At 33.9% G+C, this 18,231-nt stretch overlaps 3 protein-coding genes across 3 annotated transcripts; 2 read left to right on the forward strand and 1 right to left on the reverse strand.

The window, feature by feature from the left end:
- Positions 1-2,855: 2,855 nt before the first annotated feature.
- LOC145012860 (peroxisome biogenesis protein 22-like) lies at positions 2,856-5,277 on the forward strand. Its single transcript, XM_078971658.1, has 8 exons — positions 2,856-3,185; positions 3,604-3,840; positions 3,934-3,981; positions 4,172-4,228; positions 4,363-4,464; positions 4,644-4,709; positions 4,814-4,915; positions 5,044-5,277. Exons 1-8 carry the CDS (start codon positions 3,093-3,095, stop codon positions 5,143-5,145), a joined length of 807 nt encoding a protein of 268 aa, XP_078827784.1. The 5' UTR covers positions 2,856-3,092; the 3' UTR covers positions 5,146-5,277.
- Positions 5,278-6,059: 782 nt separating this feature from the next.
- LOC145012674 (uncharacterized) lies at positions 6,060-9,784 on the forward strand. Its single transcript, XM_078971475.1, has 10 exons — positions 6,060-6,490; positions 6,612-6,739; positions 7,416-7,463; positions 7,548-7,607; positions 7,938-8,021; positions 8,291-8,395; positions 8,656-8,769; positions 8,862-8,962; positions 9,104-9,215; positions 9,463-9,784. The coding sequence occupies exons 1-10, from the start codon at positions 6,097-6,099 to the stop codon at positions 9,589-9,591; spliced, it is 1,275 nt and encodes a 424-aa protein (XP_078827601.1). The 5' UTR covers positions 6,060-6,096; the 3' UTR covers positions 9,592-9,784.
- Positions 9,785-13,381: 3,597 nt separating this feature from the next.
- LOC145012088 (glycosyltransferase (DUF604)) lies at positions 13,382-16,103 on the reverse strand. Its single transcript, XM_078970866.1, has 4 exons — positions 15,166-16,103; positions 14,132-14,662; positions 13,815-13,990; positions 13,382-13,706 (listed from the first exon to the last, which is right to left on the reverse strand). Exons 1-3 carry the CDS (start codon positions 15,910-15,912, stop codon positions 13,880-13,882), a joined length of 1,389 nt encoding a protein of 462 aa, XP_078826992.1. The 5' UTR covers positions 15,913-16,103; the 3' UTR covers positions 13,382-13,706; positions 13,815-13,879.
- Positions 16,104-18,231: the final 2,128 nt, after the last annotated feature.

Here is an 18,231-nt window from a genome sequence, read left to right on the forward strand (position 1 = left end):
ACTCCAAGCTTTCCTTCTACTTTTGGTAAGTATTAACATCCTCCATATGGTTATTTCACTGGCTTCTACTCAAATCATAGATTGCTTACCCAAATATCGTCACATTGGTTGTTAGCTCCTCAAATCTTCAAGCATCTCCCAAGTGTTCTTGAGTTGAACACTTCTTTTCTCCATCATCCATCTACTGAAATCACTCAAGGTGAGTTCATACCCCTACATTTTCATGTTTTCTTAAGATTTGGTCCATAAACAGAAAGGGTATAATGGAAATACACCCGACTTGTTGAGTTCCATGAACGACTCGCTGAGTCCCTCTTTGCCCAAAACCATACAGTCAATTATAATGGGTCTTAATGCATCAAAACCATAGATCTGGCATCATAGGGTCCATTTTATACGTAAAGCTTTAAATTTGATGTACATACATGGGGCCTTTGGCTCAAAAGGCCATAAAAAGAGGTCTACAAGATGCATGGGTCTCCCATGGCCATAAAGTTGACACCTTTGTGCCATAGGAACCCTCAATGGTTCCAGATTTGAAGCACAAACTCACTTCTAGACCCAATCCCAAATATAACTTCACTAATGCTTAGAAAAATGTAGAAAATAGCCGCAAATCAAGATCTAAGCAATGAATAGCCAAGGTTTTAGCTTTATACCTCAAATAAGCTGGAAATGTGCCCAAAACTCTGGATCTTCTTGCTTCCTCTTGATCTCACAAGCTTCCTTCTCATTCTTAAACTTCAATCACACAGAAATGGCACCACCAATCTCAAGAACACTCAACAAATGGCAAGGGTTTCGAGTTAGGGTTTTCTCTAGGTTGGGAGGGACGACGGGGGTTGGGTTGGGGTGTTATAAGGTATTTAAATAGGGTGCAAACCCAAATATTAGGGTTTCATCCAGACAGTCCTACTCGCCGAGTCGGTCTTCCGACTCGTCGAGTAGGTCACTTAAACCCCCGATCAAAAGTCGAGTCTACTTGACGAGTTGGGCCCCCAACTCGTCGAGTCCCAGAGCAAATTACAACATTACTTGAATTTAAATACGTATCAGGAACCGGGTGTTACAACCAGATTGCGACACATGTCACTCTTGTTAATCCAAAAATTAATTATCTTGTAAAATTCATAACTTTCACATACGAGCTCCGTTTTTTGACGTTTTTATATCTACACGTAACTATCGAAGAGATATACAACGTTCATTTAGATTCCATTGACTAATTTTGACTTTATTTTTACAGTTATATATTAACATACTTAGATAGTTAAAGTCCGTTAAAAATTTATAACTTTGTCATCCGACGTATGTTTTTTTTACTATCTTTATATTGTCGAACTCCTGTTAACGATATCTTCATCTCTCGTTTATATTGTTTTGGCTAAAAATCAACCGACATAAAATTTGATTTCTGAGTTGTATACTACTTCGCTGAATCTTAGAAAAGTAACAACTTCCTCTAATGAAGTCAGATTTAGACGTTTTATATATGTATGCTCTCAGTTTAATGAATACTATGACTTTCGTTTATATCACTAAGGCTAAACGTATTTTTATCAAAATCTCACTTTTTATGATACGCAGAGTCGTGCCGGTTAATTGTGAAACTTCGAAGAAGCATAATTTTTTCATACGAAGTCGGATTTCAGCGTTCTTTATATGTACGAAATCATTGTGACATATACTATTACTTTGGTTAAAATTTTTTATCCTAAATAATATTTTATCAAAAAATCTTAATTGACTAGCCCGAATCTGCGGATGTTACATCGTGTCTAATGAACCCAATTCCGATTAGAAGCTTTGTCACGGTCAAAGTTAGTCGCGTACAATTCCATTGCCATGCATGGCAAATACGCCACCACATTGTGGAAGAGTCCGTCCAAAACAATCGATAAGTCCCTCATTGCCATGTCGTGGCACCCTTCACGCCACGTCGTGGTTATTGGCTGTGAACAACTTAATAGATCAAGTCCTTAATCCATTAAAGCTTCAACTCCAACTTTTTAGAAAGCTTTTAGGGACTCCAAAGGCTCATAAAAATCCAAACTTTATGAACATACATGTCAAATGCATGTCTCTTTCTCTCATCTAGGTCAAAATGGTAGAAATAGGATCAAACCCCCCATGCATGAACTCAAAGCTACATACCAATTACCTTCATTGACACTCATATACACACCTACACGCAAACGTGTATGCTTACACACACACACACATATATATATATATATATATATACATACATACATGCACACATACATACGCACACTCGCTTCCATACGTATACCCACACTTAGGTACACACACATATGCTAACACCTACACTAACACTCATACCCACACCTATACGTACACATAATGCCACACCTACGCCCACACCCCGTGCATGCATACATACACATACGTACACTCGTGCGCTCGCACACATGTTTTCCTTTTCCTTTCTTAAACTCTTTAAACTAGTAACCAAATCTTGACTAATCGGCTATAGACCTAGCTCCAAAACAAGATATTTGTTAATTGATTTTATCAAGTGCAATTATATATTTTCGTTGTGTAAAATTATCTTTTTGATATGTATATTACATACAAATTCAATAAAACTCATTGGTTTGGAAGGTTAAGAGTTTGATAAATGAAAATTTATATCTTTATTAAAAGTTAATCAATCAAACACGATTCCAATTTTTCTCAATTCAAACTCTTTTTGCAAATTACATTATTTCCAAAAACATTCTACTAACTATGGCTTTTAGTTTTTGTATTTGACTTTGAGACGGGCATATTATTAATTTCGATTTTGGACGGTATATTTGATATGAAATGCGGAAATCGTATTTTCTTCTCACAATCACCAGCGGCTGCATAACCCTCTGGCTTTACCATAATCAACAAGCATCCGATTTCAAGAATCTTTTCCTTCATCAATCAAATCCACCACCCTCTTCGTTAAGATCTAGCTAATCTTCCGCTCACACTCTCTTTCGATTTTCTCTCTCTCTCTCTCTAGAATGATGACAGATTGAAGATCTTGAGTATTCGTCTCTTGAGTGGGCGTGCAAAACAAGACGACAATTCGTACAGACATGGCTGACTACTCAAAGGAAGATTTTACACAGCTCATTAAGAGAATCGGGGCTTATCTATCCGACAAAGTTTCCAAGTTTCTCAATACACAGGTCCTAATTTCTTCATTTATCTTCAATTTTCATTTGTCTACCAACTGTTTGATGAAATGATTCTATGAAGTTTCGTTTCAAGATCTTTAGCTGTTTTGTTCTTTCCAATTTCTGTACAAATTCGGTTCAGGTTTTATTTTCCGATCACTAAAAAACCTTACAACTTTCACGAGTCAACCAAATTGGGAAATTTCAATTCGAAAAGTTGAATTAGGTTCAGCGATGATAATCGTCGTCTGTGTTTTCAACTCTAGAGACGACTTGTAACTTCCATCGTCTTCTAGTCTCGTGATTCTCACATTCACGTGCACATAACACAACCCGTGAAACAAAGCTACTGACATTGCAGTAAAATTGACTTCTACTCCATATCTACCAAAACCCCTTTTATTCTCACAAGTTCCCGACATCTTTACAGGATATAGGGTCTGTTTGGGCGATAGCAGGACTCGCAGTTGCAGTAATATTCACATGGCGATTGTTGAGGACACCAAGTGAACCTCGAAGAAGACAACCTAAACATCAAGCTCCTTCATCTAGCAATTCTGGAGTTAATAGTCATCCAGATGCAAATTTATTTCCTTCAGGTGTTACTTCATCTTATGACGATTCAAGAGCTCAAACTGTTATCGATGAGTTTTTTCAGCCTGTAAAGGTAAAATCGACAACTTGAAAATCTTAATTTTGAATAATTTTAAACCCTTAAATTTAACAACCCTTTATTCTTTATTTCTTATTGTTGTTACAGCCTACTTTAGGACAAATAGTCAGACAAAAATTAAGTGATGGAAGGAAGGTATGCATATGGATGTTTATTAATTATTATTACAATGAATAACATGAAAGTGCTTTGATAGTTTGATGATAATATTGGAAACAAGAAACACCATATATATAATAATATTAAGAAAAATAAATTTACACATAAATTTTCAACCAAATATTATAAATCAAATCATAATGATATAATGATTTTGTTATAATAGGTAACTTGTCGATTGCTTGGAGTTATACTTGAAGAAAGTAATCCACAGGAGCTTCAGGTATTGGTTAAAATATTCACATCATTTTATTAATTTATCCACTTAACTATTATTTTTTTTTTTATGATTATTATACGTTATAAGTTATAACAATACTTTAATCATTTAAGCGTTCACTAATTTTTTTTTAACAGAATCAAGCAACTGTGAGATCATCTGTTTTGGATGTTCTTTTGGAGATAACAAAATTCTGTGACCTTTATCTCATGGAAACAGTTTTAGACGATGAAAGTGAGGTATTATAATTTATATCTTTACGTATATAGTGGGTCCCATTTTGTTGAATGTTTTTTACTAAATTTGGATGATTTGAATTAAATAATAAATACGAATCAAGAATAATCATAAATTTGGTAATTATTAATTTTTTGTTATCTTGTTGGCTAATTGATATTGATACTATTATTTGTTGCAGAAAAAAGTTTTAATTGCATTAGAAAATGCTGGGATTTTTACATCCGGTGGTTTGGTTAAAGACAAGGTAAAAAGTAAAACTAATTAGTAACGATTTTTTAATTATCATATCTTCTAGGATTTTGACATTGAAAAGTCAAAATTTGACTTTTCCTATAATTGGAATTTCAGGTACTTTTTTGTAGCACAGAAATTGGAAGAACGTCATTTGTTAGACAGCTGGAGCCAGATTGGCATATAGACTCGAGTCAAGAAATTACGACTCAGTTGGCAGTATGTATACGTAATTTTAAATATTAATATTATGTCAATTTAACCTAAATTATATAAAAAAAATATTGTTATTTATGTTACGAAATCTAATTCCATAATTTGTTACATTTTTTGTTATATGATAACAGAGGTTCATCAAGTATCAGCTTCACATCTCAACAAACAAAACCGAACGAATTGCTTCAAATGTTTTCAGTTCTTCGTCGTTGGAACAGTTTTTCAGTGGTTGACTTTTGAGAATTGGTCAACGTCTTTAATTTTTTTGGGAATTTGTGCCTTGTATGATGTTGTATGCGCATTAAATGTTCACATGAGGCTTGATTTTGTGCAATAGATTTGGTCAAATATCTCGAATATTCCAATTATTATTGTGGTATGTGTAGTTTATTTATGTTATGGTTTAAATGATAAAAGAACTTGTAGATCTTTATAAATTAGTTGTTGGAAATTTATGGTGCGAGAATAAATGAATAGGGTTTAATGTAAGAAATGGCAACATATTTTTATTCATGTATAATTTTTATATTCTGTTGAAGCTTGAAAAATCTATGCAATTATAGCAATACTAATGGATGATGCTCTCTAGTAAGAAAAAATTGAGAGTGCAATGTTATGCTTTGATAAAAATTTCAAACTTAATGCCTTAATATGTAAAAAAATTTAAGTACAATGCTACATCCTAATGGAATGAAACTAGGATGATGTAAGTAATAGATAACAATATATATTTTTTTGTATGTTATAGTATTATATTTTCATTTGTTTCTATTATAACATTGTAGTTTTTAGATTTTTTTCCTTATTAATGCATTATATTTTAAAAAATCCAACTATTGCATTGTACATCTAATTCTTTATGTTATTAGGATGTTATTCTTTGAATTATATAACAAGTGTAACAACAAAAGTTGTTTTGTATTTCGATAAAATGCTATAGTGAAAAGAATTTAAAACTACAATATGGCAATAGGAAAAACAAAAGTAGAATATTACTATAAACAAATCAAAGTACATTTTGTATTTGTTGTATTTAATCTATTATGTTGTATGCTTATGTATACAATTTGTAGAAAGATATGTAACTTTCTTTTATCTATAAGGACTTGATTTGTAAATCGGTATTTATTTACCAGTACATGTATAAATCCCAGCGTCATCGATTCTCTTGAAGAACACCTCATATGAGTGGACTAACTCAGTCACGCGTCCTGGTCAACTCGGTCGAGTTGCAACTATCGAAACCCCAACGTAACTACAAAATCGCCTCTTCATCGCTCGTCGGATTGTTACCCCGGAAAACCCCCAACGGAGTATCGACAAGAACACGCATTTTCACACTCGAACACACACTACAACAATTCGCTGCACCTTCAAAACTCCACCGACGATCCACCGCTACTCTCCGCAACCGTAATTTGACGGCGATGGATTCAGATTCGCATCCGCACGCGCCGGAAATGGATGCAAGAACAATTACAACCTCCGATGACGGAGCCACCTCTTCGAGCTTGGATGATCAGAATGTTGTTGTTGCTAATGGAGAAAGTCGCGATGCGAACGACAATGAAGTGGAAGGTGCGAATTTATTGAATTATGTCGTGTTGATATCGCATCATTTACAGATTTTTGGTAATTTGTACAACAAATTACAATTAAATGTTTTACTGAGGAAAAATGAATTGAAAATGTTGAACAGTTGAAGGTGGGCAAAAGAAAGTGCTTCCTGAGGAGCTATCACGGAGTGTTGTGACGCTTTCGTGTGAATCCTCTGCTGAAGGAGGAATTTGCGAGGTTTATTTGGTTGGAACGGCGCATGTTTCTGCGGTAATCAACTTGTTTTAGATTAACTCAATTTATTTATCACGTTCTTAATCTGTTTAGTTAAATGAATTGAATCAATTGTCCATTTCTTCAATCGATTTGCTCACTTATCTTCTTATTTCATGAAGGATATCTTAGTTGTTTTTCTGGATTTCTAGTTTCTTTAGCTTCCTATAAAGTCCAAGAATGTTTAAGTTGCTAGTACTGTTTGCTTAATTGAGAAGCAAAAGATAAAACAGGTTAATGTTGATCACAATGAATTACTTCAATTGTAAAGAACATTGCTTAATCTTCACTTCATGTTCCAACTCTTTTTCCTGCTCAAAAGCTAGTCTGTAGGAAAGTGATATGTTGATGATTGAGTTGAAGAACAGTTCTGTTGCCTCAGGCTAAATGACTAGAAGCTTTACAAGATTTTAATCAATAACATTGACTTTTGAGACGTTGATTCATGGCAACTTTGGTGCTCAATATGTCTGTGTTTCATCATCAATCTAGTGAGTTTAAGGAAGTTCATGAGGAACTTTTTGTTCAAGAATATCTACCTGTAGGATAATAAGTAGAATCTATTATATTCTTTTCTACAGATATACAAATATAATGACATAGGTAACATTTTCAGGTTTGTATAGATCCCATGAATGATATATTGCTACTTTAATAATCATCTTTTCTGTAGGAGTCTTGCCAAGAAGTTCAAGCTGTAGTCAGTTTCTTAAAACCACAGGTGATTCTCTTTATAACTCATGACACTTTACTGATGGATGCACCTTTTACCATATAAATTTCACTACACAATAATCAAATGCAGGTTGTCTTTCTGGAGTTATGCTCAAATCGTATGGCTGTTCTCACTCCACAGAATCTGAAGGTCATTCTGTATACTTATCATCTACTATTTTCTCTTTTTTTATTTGTTAAAAACCCAATCTGAAGAGGATTAAATCATCAAAATGACCAAAACAAGTAAATATCCTTTCACAATATGACATCACAGTTTCGTGAAGTCCATTTTGCAAAACGGGGTTGTTATTTTGTGATAGGACACCACCCATTATGATCATTTTAGTGATTAACCTAATAAAAAAAAATCTAGGATCTAATTTATATAATATATATTCATCTGAAAAATTATAATATATGGAAAAATCTCACATTAGACTATTCCACTTGCAAATGTACTGATTCTTAGGGTGTGCAGATACCTACAATGGGAGAAATGGTGGATTTGTGGAAGAAAAATCACAACATGTTTGGAATACTTTACAGCTGGTTTCTAGCTAAGGCATGATTTCACTCTTCAAATGTTTAACTTCAAGAAATAGCAATGTACTTTCATTGATTTGTTTTATAATATTAATATCATCCTACTTCCATTATTTTCTATAAAAATTACAATGCCTTAATAATAAAATAACTGAAAGTATGATGCTGTAAAAAAACATAACAAAATCAAACCACAGCAAAAAAAAAAAAAGTTAGGGACCAAACATGCAATTTTAACCAAACCATAGGGACGATTTCAGCAATTTACACTTATTTGTTTCTTTTCAGGTAGCAAGTAAGCTTGAGGTTTTCCCTGGTAGTGAGTTTCGTGTTGCATATGAAGAAGCCATGAAGTATGGTGGCAAGGTTATTCTTGGTGATCGTCCTGTAAATGTAAGAAATAACAATCTACTTTTATATATTTCCTTTTTCTTTTTTTAAAAAAAAAAAAAAAAACAACCTATTTTTATTTTTTCATATCATAAAATTGCACTTTCAGAAAACTTATCCACTTATAGCAATATCATCCAATTACAAAGCAAGTTATCATTGGATAGATTTTTCAATGTATCAATAAGAAAAAAAAATGAAAGTACACTGCTGTAATTTAACAAAATATATAAATATTTAATGTTTATGTGATTGATGAACAGATAACATTACGCCGAACATGGTCAAAAATGCCCCTATGGCATAAAACAAAGCTGATGTATTCCTTGATGTTTCAGTCAATATTTTTGCCAAGCTCCTCGCGTCTTAATGAAATGGTATGTGCCTCATTCTCATACAAACTAAACGAGGGCATATTTGTAAAATGTTCCATCTTATGTTTATGTGTTTATATATTTGTTGTTATCAGTTGAAGGAATTGGATGATGTGGACATGTTGACACTTGTTATTCAAGAAATGAGCAAGGAGTATCCCACTCTAATGGAAACCCTTGTACATGAACGTGACAGGTTAGTATCTTCTTTACTTGAATATCATTGTTTTTATAATATATATATAAACTCTTTACTTGATAATACATTTTTCATGAGTTTTTTTTTTTTTTTTTTGTCAGATATAATTTAATAAAATAAATATGGTTTTGGATGTAGGTATATGTCATCCAGCCTGTTGAAAATAGCAAGTGAGCATAGTTCAGTGGTTGCAGTTGTTGGAAAAGGCCACCTTCAGGGAATCAAAAAACATTGGCAGCATCCTGTTGAGGTCACCAATTATTTTCCATGGTTATTACTTATTTCAATAATAATAATAATAATATTTTGATAGCTAAATTGATAACAAAAAATAATAATCAACAAATGGTAAACTACATTGTGCTTTTCTGTATCTGAAACTGGGTAACCATGAAACATGCATCTTATTAAATGTTAAAAAATATAATGGTTAAATTACTACATTGTGAAATTTTGTTTTTTTTTTGGAATGTAAGGGTAAAATGGTCATTATGCAGGTGAGAGAGCTTCTGGAGTTGCCTACAACAAAACCAGCGATTTCGGTGACGAAGGTCCTGTCAACAGTTGGTGTAGCTGTTGCTGGGGTGGCTATTGTTTCGGGTATCTACCTTTCAAGCAGGAAATAATATTTTCTTTCCGATATTACCCTTCTTTTTTTTATTAATCCAAATGAATTTGATTTCTGTTGCTACTTTTACATCCCTGACAAAAAGAAACGAAAAAAAAAGATACAACATACAACACAAACATGTGGGTTTTAGATTGGAATAATTGTCAAATTTGTTTTTAGTTACCAAAGAATACATGTTGTTTAGTTTACTTCGGTTTTATTTTATCTAAAAAAGATTAAAAAAATAAATAACTCAGACAACCGATTTATTTTCTATGCCTAATTCATTGATTGGAAGAAAAGATGGTCCCTAACAATTAAGGTTGTCAATATCGAAATCTTACATAAGATTGTTTTAAGTTTTGCAAAAATCTTGGATTGAGATTGGAAAGATTCTACCAAAATGAACTCTTAGTCAAATTTTATAGCAAGATGATGAGTGTGAAGTATACATGATAACTTGATCATTAAAAATGTCGACAATGAGTCAAATTTAAGTTTTTAAGCATGAGCCATAATTTTTGTTGTTCCAAACCGTAAAAATTAAGAAAACAACTTAATAATAAAAAAAATCATTTTGATGGTGTACAAGTATTGACATAAGATCACAAATGGATTATTATGAATTTGTTTTGTTTAATTCAAGATGAATTGATGAAATGATGATGCTTTACAAGATTTTTTGCAATTTCTGATGTTCGATTTCAAATTGAAAATATGAAATTTTGATACTTGGATATATCATAAAACTGAAGAGGTGAGATCGAGATCGTAATGTGATTGAAATCATTTTTCACTTATAGGATCTAAAAAACGTAAGATCTTATGATCAAAATCGAGATTTTGAAAACCTTGCCAACAGTAAATGAGACGTACAGTTACGTCTTTTAGTTTTTTTTTTTTTTTTTTTTTTTTTGGAAACAACCATATATTGTAAACTCAATCAGAATAGTAAGTAACTATCTGAGAGTAAAGTACAATTACAGGAACTAATTAAAACAAGAAAAGGAAAGTGTAGAAGTCTTCCCAATTACAATTAAACCTTTTTCCCCTACATTTAATCCATGTATACACCATTGCCTTGATGTTGTCCACCACTCCACAAGGGTTAGCAAATCTCTTTTGGAATAAACGTTCATTACGTGCTCTCCATATTCCCCAAAGCATCCCATAACAAATTGCATCGAATCTTTCCCTTTTTTTGGACATCTGCTCCAGTTTACTGCAAACCGGATCAACTCGTCTATGTTCTGAATATTACATGTAGTAACACCACACCACCTAATTATTTTCTGTATAACAGTGGCTGCAAAAGGGCATTTAATCAACACATGATTTTCACATTCCGATTCACCTATGCAGGCACTACATTTGTCTGTTTCGATCTTGACTCCCCTTTGTGAAAGTGCCATAGTTGTTGGGATCCTTTCCAATGCAACTCTCCAAATGAAAGTTATGACTTTTATGGGAATGAGTTTACTCTAGGTGAGTTGGTTGTGATTACCTGATATAGAAGGTTGTGTATCAATTTTCCTCCTTAGTAGATTTACCTGATAAATGCCATCAGGTGCTTCAGAGCCTGCCCATGTATCTTGCCAGAATTGTGTATTATCTCCAGACTTTATTATTTGTTGAAAATTTTCATTGAATCTAAAACCCATCGCTTCGATGTCCTTTTTCACACCAACAATATTGTTCCAGCCACCTTTGAATTTCCTTTTTGCTAAGTAATCGATCGGTTTGTTTTTTAAATTGTGTATTCCTACAATAACTTTAGCCCACAGAGAAGATGTTTCTTGTTTAATTCTCCACCACCATATCACCAGCAACGCCACGTTTAATGCTCTAATAGATCCCACTCCTAACCCACCGAGTTCCTTGGGAGCAATTACTTTATCCCATGCAACCCAATGAATTTTGTTCTTTTCCTCACTTCCACCCCATAGGAATTTCCGACGTATCTTTTCAAATGATTTAATGACCCCGATCGGGGCTTTAAAAAGTGACATGTAGTAAGTTGGAAGATTACCCAAGACCACCTTAGTTAATGTGAGTCTTCCTCCGAATGATATCGTTTTGGATTTCCATGTAGAAAGCTTAGCTTGGAATTTATCAATTATTGGTGTCCAGTTCTTTATCAGCTTCATGTTTGCACCAACCGGTACTCCAAGATATGTAAAGGGAAGAGATCCTGATACACATCCCAAAATTTGTGTCCACCTAGCATTTTCTTCTGATGACACACCAACACCCACGACTTTTGATTTGTTGTAGTTTACCTTCAATCCTGAGGATGCGTGAAAACACTTGAGTATAGCTGCAAGGTTTTTCAGGTTATTCCTTGACCATTCCCCTATAAACAATGCGTCATCTGCATAAAAAATGTGTGAAATTATCGAACCATCTCCAAGTACTTGTATTCCTTTGAATATTTCTTTTTCCACCGCCGATTTCATTGCTGCATTTAACCCTTCCATTGCTATGATAAATAGAAAAGGGGAGAGTGGATCACCTTGCCTGACGCCTTTCGAGATGTTGAACTCTTTTGTTAACGATCCGTTTACAACCACCGATGCTCTTGAGGATGACAAGCATCCACGAATCCATTTTCTCCATTTTGTCCCGAATCCCATTTGACTTAAGATCGAATCCAAGTATTCCCAGTTAATGGAATCAAACGCTTTATCAAAGTCCACTTTGAAGAGTAGAATGTTTTTCTTGATACTTTTTGCCCACCCACATAGTTCATTAACTATTAATGGACCATACTTCTTCCTGCGACATATGCCGATTGTGCCTCCCCACAATTTTCCCCACAACTGACTTAAGCCTTTCGAGATGTTGAACTATTTTGTTAACGATCCATTTACGTCTTTTAGTAGTTGATAACATTAGTAAGTTTTTTTTTTTTTTTTTTTTTGATGCAATAAAAAAAATGCTTAGTAACTTAAAAAAAACGTTTTTTTATTAGACATATCATTCTTACATATTTGAAAAGGCTTGTTTGAAAATGTTTATTATACACGGAAACAAATTTTTCCGTCTACGACTACTCTAATCCTATGATCTAAGGGTGACAAATCGGGTCATCGTGTCGTTTTCTGTCCGACATGACACGACACGACAATGTTTTTTGTAACACGAACATGAAATGACACGATGTCGTGTTTTTTTTAACTAACACGAAAACGAACCAACTAAAAAAACGACAAACACGACACGACACGACAAAGATAACATAATATAATAATTAGTTTATTTAATAATATTTAATCACACATAACACGGAAATCACGACAAACACGAAAAACATGACAAATAAATGCTAAATCGTGTCAATTTCGTGTCGAATTTTGAACACAAACATGACACGATACGACATCGTGTTTTTTACATTTGATACGAACACGACAAAAACACAAATTCAAATTTCAATTTCGTCCAAATTTCGTTTCGTATCATGTATTTTTATTGTATCGTGTCAACAATTGACACCCCTACTATAATCCCAATGAACCCGTAGGCTTGTTTTTCTTCTTCATAACCAATGACGTTCACACCGATTTACATTTTTTCTCATGTCTTTTTTGATCATTTAATATGTACAAATATAATTTGTCAAATACTAAAAGACGTCTCCAATTATTATGTATTGATACCATATTAATTAATCAAAGATATCGTATATGCTTATAATCACTTTTATAAAAACCTCAAGCTGTTGTAAATTTAAATGAACCAGCCTTTCTTGTTTTCGTTTTTGTAGAAAAGCCACTTATATTGTTCTTTTAAAGTTTATTGTTGGATAGAGATCAGTCGTACACAAGAGTATATCACAATAAAATACAGACACCTAATAAGCTAATCTGCTGTAATTCTGTATTTGACCAAAACTTTTACATAATACAGCTTTTTGTTTCACATTAGCTAATGTTACAATATCCTAATAAATCTACCAATAGCCTTGTATACATTATTATATATGAAATTTTGATAACTAACCTATACTGTAATCCACTCTGCTTTTGTATTACAACAAGAGCTCGAATGCTCATTTTTCGTAACCAAGGCCTCTAAAAGCGCATTCATAGTGATCCTGAATAAGAAGGACATTCACGTCTTTTTGTCCCACTGAAAATAGACAAACATGGCCCGTGTGAACAATATTTTATACCATGTCTTAATTTCTTAATTTCTTTGAATGGATTTCACAAAAAAAAAAAAGCTAAACCAAATTACCTTGTATTTTGAAGTAGGCAATTGAGAGGATGCCTTGCCATTAAGTCCCATGATATAAAAGAACCTTATTTATACATCGCAATTAATTCATCTTTTTCACATCGCCGCAAAGCAATAACCATGGTTTCGTTGTAAGGCGGTAAGATTTCACAACATTGACGACGGGGTGTGGTCACCTTGAAGAGTATATAAAAGTGCAAGTATTAAACTACATGTCAAATGTCTAAAATACCCCTTTGTCATGATAACAAAGCGCAAAAAACACACATCGATTGAAATATCAAGACCATAATCAAAAGGGATAAATATGCACATACCTCTTGGCTCTCTGCATCGAGTTTTCTCGAGAAAACCTTGATATCAATCAAATCCCGTATCGCATTACTTCTCGAGCAATTCACCGACACATTTCTTTTATACAAACTATGAAACTTATCCGTATCATAAACAACACCTTCCAAGAAAAACGTATCCGGACCTTTACACACATCTTTATAATCTCGTGTATTAAACATATGAAGTCTCGAAAAAGCATTTTCTTTTCTCCTCCATGATCCAAATGTCTTTTGAATTTGAATCAAATCTGGAAGGAATTGATTCCCTTCAAACACTTGAACCACATAGCCCCAAGAAACCGATACCGTGATTGAGTTGGAAGGATCATAGCACACGGTTTGTTGAAGGATCCGAGCGGGATCGTGTTTTACAGGTTCGAAAAGACGTTTGACCGCTTCGAGCTTGGTCAAACCGGGAAAGATGGGATCTACGAGGTCGAGGTGGTGGAGGGATAATAATGGTGATAGTGGATGTGCCGCAAGGATCCCGAACATGTTGCCTCGAATGTCCACCTGGCATATGGTTCGAGAGATTTTAGTTATTTTTCTACAAACTGGTCTTCTTACTGTGTTTGTGTTTCTCTTTCTCTGTACTGTGTTTGACATGTATTTAACTGAAAGATATGATTACCCTTTTTGTTGTCTTCATCGGAAATAGTGCTAATAATTATTTTGCTTTCAAAGACTATTTATATATATATATATATATATATATATATATATATCTTGGTAGGACAAAAACAAACCCTCTCAAAAGATACTAATTTAATATCTTAAGTGCCAAAATACGTAAAATACATTTTTCACACAAGTGAAAAATGTCCAAAATAATGTCTAAAATACCCTTTACTCTCAAATCAAAATAACTAGCTAACTTAAATTTATTTTGAAGAAATGTCGAGTCAAATTCCAAAATTGATCATCAAGAAAAAAAAATCATGAAAAATCTAAAATTTAAATGTTTTTTTTTGTTCATCTATGAATTTTACAAGGTCAAAGGGTAAAGCATTTTTCACCTGATGAAACCCTGGTTCATGGGTTAACTCAACACCAAGCTCCACCAAGCATGAATAAACCCTAGAATCGCTTCCGTACAAATGGGGATACCTCATCAAACACGAATCCAAAACCCTCGCCAAAACCCTACCCAACGATCTGCTGATCGCAAATCCACCGCCGCCGAACGCCATATTAAACGAATGCTGAAAGTTCTGTTCGTAGCTTTCCGACATACTTCCGATGTAAAACCAACGTTCATGATCGTATTTCGCCAGAACCCTAATTAAATTCTCCGTGAAAAACACCGTATCGTCGTCCCCAAAAACGTACCACCGAATATCCTCCGATTCATTCGATTCCACCGCTTCTTTTACGATCCGCGCGACACGAATTGCCGACCGGAGTCCGCGCGGGAAGGTGTAGGGGAACCGTGACGTGTCGCCGGAGATAATTACAGGAGGTAGATCGGAATCGGAGTTGGAATCGGTTACCGGGCGGTCCAGAAAGACGATTGCGTTTGTGGAATTAGGTTTGTACCAGAGACGAAGGTAGGGTTTTCGATTATTGTATGATTTGTGAGAAGATGCGATGGAAAAGAGGATGTGGCGGATGGTGGTGGGAGGAGGTGTTACGACGGAGATAGCGGTGGGGGTGGTAGGGATTGGGGTGGTGAGCGGATGCGAGAGGAGGTAGAACAGTGACAAACTTGAGATGATTAAGCACAAGTCTTTGATATTTGATGGTACGATTCTGAAAATTGACATTTTTGGTGGTTGTGGGTGTTCTTGATTTCCCGGCGGTGGTTGACGGCGGTGGATGGGTTCTTGGTTTCCCGGATTTAATCAAAGAATAAAGAAACAGGGTAAACGGTGGAGTGCAAGGTACAACTTAATAATGCATAAAACATGTTTCTTTATAGGAAATAGTACAACTACTACTTTGCTTATTTGCGTCAAAAGTTCATTGCAAAATCCTTTTTAGAAGTAACTTAATGTGCATTAAATGCCAAGAAAAGAAATTAATAAGTCTGGTGTTACTTTAATTTTGTTGGTTTTTATTACTATCAATATCATATTTTAAAAAGATAAATCAGATTAATTTTACTTTTTTTTTTAACCGGTAATTATATTAAAACAAACATCTTACGTAGGGGCATAACAAAAAGAACAGACCACCAACTATATACAACTAATAAATGACATACACCACTTCTCCCACACGATAACATCACCTTTGCGCTTCCTATATTTCTGCCAGCTAAAAACCATTGATTTAATAAAGTCCACAGTCTTCACCGGTGTCGAATTCATTCCTTTGAATATCCTGTCATTTCGTTCATTCCAGATACTCCATAATGTTCCATATAGAATATAAAGCAATATCTCTTTCTTTTTTGGGCAATGACCCCAATTCCGGGCAAAATCTAAAACGTCTGTAACTCCAGAAAATTGTTTGGCAGGAATGCCATACCAGAAAAGCACCCTGTTAATTGTGTCTTCCGCAAAAGGACATGATGTGAGGATGTGGTTTGATGTTTCCACGATGTTGCTGCATAACCCGCACATCGAGGAAGGAACCTGGATGTTTCGCTTTTGTAACTCCTCAGCCGAAGGAATCTATCCCTGTTTTACTTATCTCTTTCATATGCCAAAATATACAAATTAGGTTAAAATAACTCCGTTTTAATAATTTTTGCAGATTAATATGGTGTTTTTGTAAATGTCATCTGAAAAAATGTAGCCTCCAGAATTTGAGGTCATAAAATGCTTATTTTTTTATTTTCTTTCAGTTTACAAAAAATGAATTATAAAAATTCTCTAATCTTAAATATCTAAAATCTGAAATCTCTCAAATGAGTTGGTTTTAATATCATATTTTTAGGTTTTGAGAATTTATTTTAAGGTTACTAATTGAATGTTTAGTAATCAAAACGCAAGTTTTGATCAAGAATAGACATTCTCGATAAAAAAAAAAATAATGAATAGCACACATTTTCACATCTGTGAAAATGAGTATTGCCGTTATTTTATTAGTGAGAACACACATTTTTGCAGATGACATTTGCAAAAATGTAAAAATTTAGTATTTTTTTTTTTCTTATTGAGAATATCTATTTTTGCATATGACATTGAGAAAATGTCATATTTAGAACTTTAGATTTGGAATGCTATCTACAAACATCATCTCTAATAAATAAATGTTTTTTTTTGTCATCTATCACATTCTCGTTCAATTTGCCAAATGCCATTTTGTGGTTATTTTGAATTAATTTATTTTCCGCATGTTCGAATTTTATTTATTTATTTATTTTATTAAATTCCACATAATATTTTAATATAATAATTGCAATAAATGGATATCAATTTTATTAATGAACTTACTTTTTAATTTCAAAATTCTAAAAATTAAATTCAATTTTATTAATGAACTTATATATTTTCTTATAAATTCAAAGTTCTCAAATATTTTAACCTTTATATATATATATATATATATATATATATATATATATATATATATATATATATATATATATATATATATATGTATGTATAGTTGAGGTTTTCATTGATCTCGATCTCGTCTAAGGGAATTGTTAGGGTTTCATCGGATAGGCACTTTTTGAGATTTGAAACATGGAAGACAGGATGAATGTTACTGAGTTCGTGAGGTAAATGGAGTTTATAGGCAACTGGATCGATCCTGGAGAGGATCTCAAAGGGTCCAATGTACCTTGGATTAAGTTTCCCACGCTTACCAAAGCGTACAGTGCCTTTCCAGGGCGAGACTTTTAGCAGGACACGGTCTCCAACCTGGAATTCTAATGGTTTCCGACGGTTATCAGCGTAACTCTTTTGACGATCACGTGAGGCTTTCAGTCGGTTACGGATTTGAATGATCTTTTTGGTGGTTTCGCGGATGATTTCAGGACCAGTGAGAGCACTGTCGGGGACTCGACTCCTGGCTAACTGTGTATCCCCCACCTCGGCCCATCACAGAGGGGATCTGCACTTACGACCGTATAGGGCTTCGAACGGAGCAGCCCTAATGCTGGTGTGGTAACTGTTGTTGTACGAGAATTC

Source organism: Lactuca saligna, chromosome 8, assembly GCF_052625555.1.
Source record: "Lactuca saligna cultivar CGN05327 chromosome 8, ASM5262555v1, whole genome shotgun sequence".
In the NCBI taxonomy this organism is placed as follows: Eukaryota; Viridiplantae; Streptophyta; class Magnoliopsida; order Asterales; family Asteraceae; genus Lactuca; species Lactuca saligna.